General features: G+C 42.2%; 1 protein-coding gene across 1 annotated transcript in view; it reads left to right on the top strand.

Annotated features, from left to right (window-relative positions):
• DAPK1 (death associated protein kinase 1) overlaps nt 1-10,087 on the top strand; it is a 155,064-nt gene that overhangs the window by 5,230 nt on the left and 139,747 nt on the right. Inside the window, exon 2 of the mRNA XM_018557873.1 lies at nt 507-664. Within this exon, the coding sequence (XP_018413375.1) occupies nt 603-664 (62 nt within the window). The 5' untranslated portion in view covers nt 507-602. The remainder of the gene's footprint in view (nt 1-506; nt 665-10,087) is intronic.

Raw genomic sequence — 10,087 nt, 5'->3', positions numbered from 1 at the left:
TTTTTTTTTTTTTTTTTTTTTGTGTGTTTTTTTTGTTTCTTCTTTTAAGTTGGATATACACTGCTAGATTTTTTCATGAATGTTAAAATAAAAAAATCTCATCAGAACATTCAATAATTTCATCAGGGACTGCACAAATGTGGTTCGAAATTCCGTTTGCTTTTAACATTCAATGAAAACCACATTCGCTGGTAGAATTTCGTTCAATAAAAATTTCCATCCTGCTCCTTCAATTCCCCCGCCCCCCATCATCACTGTGGTTGAAAAAAATCATCAATTTTACCCCAATAACTTTTAGAAATTCAAAATAATGTTCTGAAAAGGATTTTGTTTTCAAACAAAAGTTTACTGGTGTTTGTTTTGTAACTTTTATAAATACAGACTGATTACCTGTGACACCAGTTTGTTAGCTTGTTTTAGAACACCTAGTTATGCATATTAGGTAAATGCTTCATATACAATTGTACAAAACATTAACTAACGCCATCATTTTTTTCCTGTTGTAGGAAATTTAAGACGCCCATGGATGACAGCTATTTGACTCTGTGGTGATGACTTCCAGCTGTATAAAGCAGCAGGCGTGCACGTAGCATTGAGACACCATGACAGTGTTCAGGCAGGAAAACGTGGAGGACTACTATGAGTTTGGAGAAGAACTTGGAAGGTATGTAGGGAAAGCAAAGCACCAAAGTTTGTTTTGCTGTGCCTATTTTATATTCCATTTCTGGTTACGGCAGGAGCTGCTTGATTGTTGGATAAGTAGATAAGAAAGATGAAGATTTTCACAACTTTGGTATATCTGCGGTAGAGAGCATACTAGCTGGGTTGGATTTTGTGTTGGTTTTCCCATGACAATAGAAAATCCAGTGCCACAATTGCACATTAGTCTTGTTCACGCAATATGTACAAATAATTATGTTTTGTAGGAATATGCTGACCATTTTTTTTTTCTCATTCTTAATGATGGCTCTCTCTGAAAAAGTTCAATAGATGTAGGTATTATTTTTGTGACAGTTTGGTCAGAATAACATTACAAAGCCTCATACTGGGGACATGTAGACAAAAAAGAATGTAGAGAGAGTAACAGCTCCTAGCAACTAAATGCCTTATATTTTCTATTTTTTTTGATTGCTGAAAATTAATTATGATCAACATGTGGTTGCTATGGTTTACTGCAGTTTGCATGTAACACTGATCTGTGCATTAAATTAGGAATTCCTTTAAAGAACAACTCTGGGCAATGACAAATTAACCTTTGCAGTGAGGCTACCCCCTGCAAGAGTGAAGTGCTCCTTTTGGTCTAGTGCAGGGGGTTGGCAACCTCGGCACTCCAGCTGTGATTAAACTACAAATTCCATCATAGCTCTGCCTCTGGGAGTCATGCCTGTAGTTGTCAGATTCTTGCAATGCCTCATAGGACTTGTAGTTCCACAACAGCTGCAGTGCCAAGGTTGCCTACCCTAGATCTAGCGTCTAAATAAAAGATATACTCACCAAATTCTAGGTCCTTCCTGCTACACTGGTCCACACAGCCTCTTCTCTCCCTCCGCTCTAGCGGTCTAATGACCCATGAGTCATCACATGTAATACAGTGTTTTAGATGTGAGAACACTGAGGGACATCCCACCACCAGAGCGAAAGGGGACTGGCCTAGCAGCCAGGCTGGATCGAGGATCGGGTTAGACCCTAGACTAAAGTGAGCATTTAACCCTTGCAGTGCAGGGGTAGCCCCACTGCAATCCTTAATTTGTCATTTGGCCAGAGTTGTTTTTAAAAAAAATGCATACTCCTCGATATGTCATAGCTGTCAGTGGTACAGGTGACCGCATATACTGCATGGTTCCCAACTGGTTTTCAGTGATCTTAAAGCACAGTGGTCACAGGAATCAATTTGTTCTGCTTGTCTGGTTCTGGAGGTCAGAAGTATTTTGTTAGCAGCTGTACTAGCTACGGAAATAAATTAATTTTATTTAGAGCTCTGAGGCCTGGTTCACACCTGGGCGTTTTACAGCGCGTTCCTACGCTCTGTAAAACGCTCAACTTGTGAAAACCAATGAATGCCTATGGGCATGGTTCCCACCTGGGCGTTTTACAACGCTTAGGAACGCGTAGCAAAACGCCTTACGCCCAAAGAAGTACAGGAGCTTCTTTGGGGCGTATTTGCAGCGCGTATCCATTGGGATACAGCCAGGTAGCCATTGGGATACAGCCAGGTAGCCCTCAAACGCGGCACGAAACGTGCAACAAACTCGCATATTCGATACGCCTAGATGTGAAACCAGCCTAAATGTAGCTGACATCAGAAGCTATAGAAGAGGTTTTGTTCTGCTTTAAAGTTGAATTCCAGGATGCATTTAAATGTATTTATCTGTTTTTATGATCATACGTTTCTCTTCCTCATGGCCGGTGTGAGGAATTAAATATAGTCAATGCATTAGAGACGTGTGCCTGTGCCCTTGGGCTACATTTCGCAGGAATCATTGCCTTTAGGAATGGAATGGGCATTAGGTATGTACACTGCCACCAGTAATGCTCACACAGGATGCACGCCGCATTATGATGACACCCCTGTAGCCCAGAGATACCAAGGTTGGGTGTGTTTGACATCCAAACATCTTACTTACACGGGGAACAATTTTCTTCTCTAATTTTATAAGTGTGGAAGTGTGTCACATAGTAACTGAATGTTGTACTTGTTTGGACTGACATACAGGGACCTTTAGATTGCAGAGGAATGTGTAGGCTGCTGCTGCTGATCTCCTAGATATGCTAGGTGCCTAATCCCTTGCTTCAATACTTGGACTCGCTGACCTGAAACAAAACTGTAGATCTGGAAAGTTGGATTGTAGTCAGAACTCCTTATCTATATATTTGTTCTGGATCAGTATTAGGGCAAGAATGGCAGCCGTAGAGCTATCATTCTAAGGAGAGCTCAATATTGGCACCTTCCATGATTTTTGCATTGCAGATTTCCTTTCAAACTTGTGTTGTCTAATGGATTGCCTGGACTTCAGTACTTTGGTATAATATGGTTTGATTTAATAATTGCAGCAGCTTTCACTATGATGTTAACTGGCACTATATTAGGTAATGTCACATTTTGTTCTGTTTTAATAGCAGTTTACTGGTTGTATCTCTGTATTTTTATGTTCAGTATTGGTCACAATCTGTCTAAGGCTTCTTTTTAAAATTTTGATTCTTCTTTTCTATCACATCAAAGAAATATATATTAGAGATTAGAACAGGGCTGAACAAATCCCAGGAGCCAGGTAGCCAATGCCCCTTAAAAATAACAGCTTGCATCTAACTTTTGAGGTTTTCTCTAGTTGCTGTCAATGGAACTGGTTCCTAAAAAACAAAAACAAAAAACCTGCTGGCTCTTTGATGGGACAGACTGGCCCCTGTTTTGCATATTAATTTGTCCACCCCTGGATTAGAATAGCTAAAACAATCTCTACATAGGTCTGTATATCCAAATAGTTGAAAATCTGATTGTTTTGCTGAACTGCTGGAATACTGTGGTTGTCTTAGGTTTGCACTTTTCAGGGCTTGTTCACACCGAAAGCGTGTTCCAGAGCGGTAGCTGCTAGAACGCACTGCGATCTCTGTGAAACTTCCCCCCGTGTTTTCGGGCGGGAGGGGGAGTGGCGGTGCATTGAATTAAATGGCACAGCTTCCATGGCCCTCCGGCCACAGTGCGATCAAACGCTTGGCAAAACTTTGCCAGCGTTCCGTTTAACTGGAAACGCATTTCCAGCAGCTACTGCTCTGGAACGCACACGCTTTCAGTGTGAACAAGGCCTTAAGCTGCTGTGTATTACAAGCATCTCTGATCCTCAACGTAACGGCATTATTCTGGTGTCTCAGTTGTAGGAATGAGACCCTGTTCACACCAGAACAAAGAAGCAAATCACTAGCACTCAATAGTAAAGCTGAATATGTCCTTTTTATTGGACAAGGACATCGCAGTGATCCAAAAAGCCGACGTTTCGGGGCCGCGCAGGGTCCCTTCCTCAAGGCAGAAAGATGTGACTTCTGTGACGTCTTTGTCCAATAAAAAGGACATATTCAGCTTTACTATTGAGTGCTGGTGATTTGCTTCTTTGTTCTGTGTTTGCACGGCGCCATCCGTGGTTATCACTGCGAGCACCATTTTACTTATTGGCCGGGACTGCTGCGAGGTGTGCGGAGGGCTCCTCCATCGACCTACACCTGTTCACACCAGGGAGGTTCGGCTGCCATGAATGATCCCATACATTGCTATGGGGACCGATGCGATCGTGCGGTCCGAACCGCCTCCAACCCGAATTGCTCCCTGACCTATTTTTCCTCGCCGATCAGCGCGGTTTCCCTACTGCTTTCAATGGAACTGCGCTGTTAAGCAATTTTGGGATGTTTTTAATTGCGTTTGAGCGCTGAAACACAATTGAAAACCCCCAAAACCGCATGCGCACACCGTCCCGTTCGGCAGTTGTCGAACAAGCAGGCCACTAACCCGCCGAGAATCGTACAATTCCTGGCGGGTTTTCCAGCCTCTTGTTCGACGGAAGACGTGTGACCGTACAGTAGAAACGCACGCCTTCCATACACTGCACAATTATCGTACGATCGCGGGATTTACCGCGATTCTTGTACGAGAATCGTGCAGTGTATGGGCACCTTAAAGGTGCCCACACACCTTACGATAATCGTGGGAAATCCCACGATCGTACGATTATCGTAAGGTGTGTGGGAGCCGTGCGACCTCTGCTACTGTAAGGTCGCATGACTTTTATCTTAGGAATATGTACGAAAACCCGCCGAGAATCGTCCGATTTTTGGAGGGTGTGTAGCATGTTCGTAAGATAAAAGCCAGACGGGCCAGTGTGCGCAAGCGCACACTGCCCGTTCAGCATTGCGGTCATCGCAAGTACGATCTGCCTGTCCAAGATAGGAAGATAGTAAGTTTTTTTTTAATTACCTTACAACCATCGCAAGACAAAAGTCTTGCGATGGTTGTAAGGTGTGTGCCCAGCATTACAGCCAAGTTAAACCAGTTCCAGAGGAGTGCATATCAGTAACCTAAGGCACCTAGTGGAACCCACTTTAGGGCAGGACCTTTTACTTTTAAAATTTGCAAATATCTTACAGGTACTCTTTTAAGATGTTATAAGTTTGGTGGAACGTTAGGATGTTCTAGAGTTTATGTAACATATATTGAGGGAAACCTATTCTGCGTGGTGATCAATAGTTGGTAGATAGATGCAGTCCATCTGTGTGTTCAATAGACCTTTTTGAAGGTAGATGTGGATCTGTCTGTGTACGATGTAATCAAACAATTCATTTTTATTGTGACTTCTGTCTGTCATTATATAATATGTTTGCTTTGTTTTAGACAAGTCCGTATTTATAGCCTGCAATACATAACTGGGTACAGTAGCATTTTATAGTAAAATCGGGTGGTTTGTATATCTGGAATAAGCGGGTACTGACATTTAAGCAGAAATGGAGGTTACTGAATTGGTGCGCATGGATGACTGACAAAAGATATTTTATGAAAGATACTAAGGGTTCACTGCGAGTATTCTCCTGCCCCCATTATTGCGGTTATTGTAATCACACAACAATGCACTGAATTCTTAATTTACAATACGTCCCATTTACTTTACTTCCATCCCCTGCCCCAGACAGAGACTAATTACGACAGCCCCCTACAGTCACATTAAACAGCACGGTCAGTGCCTATATGCACCATCATGCTTGGCTAGAATTGCACTCTGTTCAGTGTATTAATGCTGGCCTAGTTCTCTATATCCAGAACTTGCTGTTCAATCAAACCCAAATCTATGGTATACTCTTTTTGCACATATAATGTGGGAATACAATTATAATACACAGTAATAGCGATGTGTACTTTTTTTTTTTTCTCAACTTTAGGTTATATGTGTTGTTTTTAATCAACTTTTTTATGTTTAGTAATATATTAGAATTATCAAAGCACATGGTAGAATTATTTTCGGCAGAGAATGTAGAAGCCATGGGATCTTGTCCTTGTAGACCTTAACATTCTATCCACAATGTACAAACTCATCATAGTCTCTTGTTTTTATTATTGTTGTTGTTATTGTTATTATTATACAGGATATATATAGCGCCAACAGCTTGCACATCGCTTTGCAAATCTATATTCACTGTCTAATTGTATTAACGTTCCACAGAAGTGGTGTGTGTGTGTGTTTTATAATATACATGTTTATAATATACATATACATATGGATGATCACAGCCATATTTTCTCTATACATACATACATACATACATACATACATACATACATACATACATACATACATACATACATACATACATACATACATACATACATACATACATACATACATCTATTTCAGTCCACTAATACTGTCAACACTACAAACAGGTACTGTTTTTTTTGTTTTTTGACAGCTTCTGGGCTTGAGTTATTGCTATAGAACGCTCTTAAAGAACTCCAGTAAATGTTTTTATTATTTCTTGCAGTGGTGCTACCCCCGTACTGCAAGGGTTAACTGCTCGTTTGTGTCTAGGTAAAAAAAAAAAAAGTTAGACTCCCCTTAAGCTCGGAGTTGGCTTGTTCTTAGACCAGTTCTTCCAGCTTTGGGTGAGTATAACTTTTAGCACTAAGGCACAAACAAGCACTTAACCCTTGCAGTGCGGGGGTAGCCCCACTGCAAGGGTTAATATGACTTCATGTGAGTCTGGCTGCTGTGATAAGACTCTGCTTCTCCCTGCTGCAACAGGTCACAGATAAATTGTGATCTTTTGCTGCTAACAACACCATGCAATAGAACACTGTTATAATTAATCTGTTGCTGCAGGGTCCATATTGGGGGCTAGATCAGCTCCCCCATGACCTGATATAGCGCTTCTCCATATAGAAAACTCAAATGTAAAGCTGAATTAAACTCCACTCCTGGCACCCAGGGTTTTGCTGCAATGTGCAAGTATGGGCTGCATATTTGCACACCATGACAGACTTAACTGGACTTACCTGCAAAGCGATCCACTTTAGCACTGCGATTAGCTTGATGTCCCTTGTCGCTCCACCGCTATTGTTGACATCTATGCCTGTTCTTCCTGGTTCAACATCTTCAGCTATGTTGATTGGCCAGCCGAGGATGACGTGACTCCTGTGCTCAACATCAGACTCTGTGGATATTTTGTTTGTCTGCCTGTCAATCACTTACATAAGCCGTAAGTCATTTTAACAATCGCAAATCTGTGAAAATGTTACTGTAGTGCTAATTTTTGTTCATACAAACCTGAATTGATCTTATTCTAATTTTACGCTAATAATTTGCACAGATTTTTTCCTGGGGGCATCGCAGTGTAATGGCAAAGTAGAAATAAAGCTCTCCTAAATGAAAGCCTGGCTCGGTCACATAACCGACCGGTGAAGCACCTGGAGGAGAGAACTCTTCTAGAAGCAGTATTCTAGACGAGCACCAGCTTGCCCAAAATAAATGCAGTACACTTTAATTGCAGTAGATTATTAGTACCCGCCTTACAATGGCACATATTAAAGAACTGATCTATTGTGTGGCCCTCGGGACATTTCCGGCAGTAACAGATAGGAAAATGTTTTTACAAGTGATCAGATTTTTTTCCCCCTGACATCAGAGGTCAGTGATTTAGCAGGTGTTCGTGAAGTTTGCAAGGTGGCCATAAAATTATGATTTGTTTACTTCATTTTACTTTATATTTCTGCTGTTGGGCGGATGAGCTAATGATGCGTCTGTTTACATTAGATTACCCCCCTATCCGGCACGATCAGGTCCGGGGAAACAGAACTGTGATCTGTTTGTTTTTCCAGTCTTGGCCAAGTCCACTTAGATCCAGCTGCCCATACACTAACATTGGGCTTCCAATCAGAACCGCCTAAAAACTGATTGGAAAGCCCGGATGAAAGAGCTCTAAAGGGCTGAAACCAAATGAAACCTAGACAGAATCAGTGTAGTTGCCGCAGCACTCTGACATTTCTTCAGTTAATCAAGCTGTTTACGATCATAATAGATATATGCCGTTTGTATTTTGGAATGTGCGGTATTAATTAAGGTAATGGATCCATTGTTCACATCATTTGTTTACAGATAAGTGGTCTGCTGCATGTTTGTATGCTTAAAAACAGTTTCATGGCACCATTCATGGAGCGTGTTGACAGTATGGGTCATTGTGTTCCTGTGGTTTTCCGTTCTGTCAGTGAAGTCCTGGCCAGGTAAAATCAGATTAAAGTACAAGGAAATTAGACAGAACCACCACCTGTACTACATATTGGCAGGATAAGTGTAAATGAGGGGACTTCTGTCGGTTATTTGCAACACAGATCATTTCTTCCACCCTTTTTTTTTTTTTGTTCTCATGCACACAGCTGTAAGAAGAGCTGCATTTTTATCAGTAACCTAATTTAATTTTTTGGGGTCTGAACGCAGGTATACTGTTTTCGATCGGCCCTTGCATTCAGTGCCTAAAGATCAGTAAACTTGTACTACATTCAGATCTGTAAAACCTAAAAAGAATATGCATCTCAGGTCCTCCATATGACCATATTTTATGCTGTACTCATGTAGATGTTTGTACCAATGTTTACATGCATACAGTACAAATGTGCTCTATTGGTGCCTTCTGTGTCCTATCAGCAGAGGATGCTAGGTTGAACGACCCTAGGTGGCTCCTGCATCTGCTGGGATTGAGGCATCTTGAGCTACCTAGCGTCCTTAGATGCTAGCACACAAGTGGCTCGAGCTGCCTAGAGTTCTCAGTCTCTCAGGCACAGTCGGCTTCAAGCCACCTAGCATCCTCTGTTGGAGCCTCTTGTGTATTTATTTCCAGATCTATGTCATAACCCAGCATTAATTTTTCTTTTGTGCAGGATCAGTCACTGTTGCTCTTTCCTTGTGCAGGGTGACTGGTCTTGTATCCGCCCCCTCATCGGAATTTTCTGCAGGCTGCATGTAGTGGGTATGGAAAGTTACAAGGACAGCATACCGAGATACAGCGCTTGATCAGGGGGGTCCTATACAATATAATACTGGATGTACTTGTTCAGTTGAGCGGCTTCAGAAGCATACGGACCGGGGTGTCCGACCGATGGGTGAGTCTAACAGAAAAGGGAGGGGAGAAGCGCTGCAAAGCAAGTGGAAGAGCAGGGCGATTTTTATAGGAAATGGGGGCTGGGAAAATAAGGGCCAGTTGTGATTCACAACTGGCCCTTATTTTCCCAGCCCCCATTTCCTATAAAAATCGCCCTGCTCTTCCACTTGCTTTGCAGCGCTTCTCCCCTCCCTTTTCTGTTAGACTCACCCATCGGTCGGACACCCCGGTCCGTATGCTTCTGAAGCCGCTCAACTGAACAAGTACATCCAGTATTATATTGTATAGGACCCCCCTGATCAAGCGCTGTATCTCGGTATGCTGTCCTTGTAACTTTCCATACCCACTACATGCAGCCTGCAGAAAATTCCGATGAGGGGGCGGATACAAGACCAGTCACCCTGCACAAGGAAAGAGCAACAGTGACTGATCCTGCACAAAAGAAAAATTAATGCTGGGTTATGACATAGATCTGGAAATAAATACACAAGAGGCTCCAACAGAGGATGCTAGGTGGCTTGAAGCCGACTGTGCCTGAGAGACTGAGAACTCTAGGCAGCTCGAGCCACTTGTGTGCTAGCATCTAAGGACGCTAGGTAGCTCAAGATGCCTCAATCCCAGCAGATGCAGGAGCCACCTAGGGTCGTTCAACCTAGCATCCTCTGCTGATAGGACACAGAAGGCACCAATAGAGCACATTTGTACTGTATGCATGTAAACATTGGTACAAACATCTACATGAGTACAGCATAAAATATGGTCATATGGAGGACCTGAGATGCATATTCTTTTTAGGTTTTACAGATCTGAATGTAGTACAAGTTTACTGATCTTTAGGCACTGAATGCAAGGGCCGATCGAAAACAGTATACCTGCGTTCAGACCCCAAAAAATTAAATTAGGTTACTGATAAAAATGCAGCTCTTCTTACAGCTGTGTGCATGAGAACAAAAAAAAAAAA

This window comes from Nanorana parkeri, unplaced genomic scaffold (genome assembly GCF_000935625.1).
Source record: "Nanorana parkeri isolate BGI_ZX_2015 unplaced genomic scaffold, ASM93562v1 scaffold307, whole genome shotgun sequence".
Taxonomy (NCBI): Eukaryota; Metazoa; Chordata; class Amphibia; order Anura; family Dicroglossidae; genus Nanorana; species Nanorana parkeri.
The sequence above is the reverse complement of the archived record's forward strand: the minus strand, read 5'-3'. Positions and strand labels throughout refer to the sequence as shown.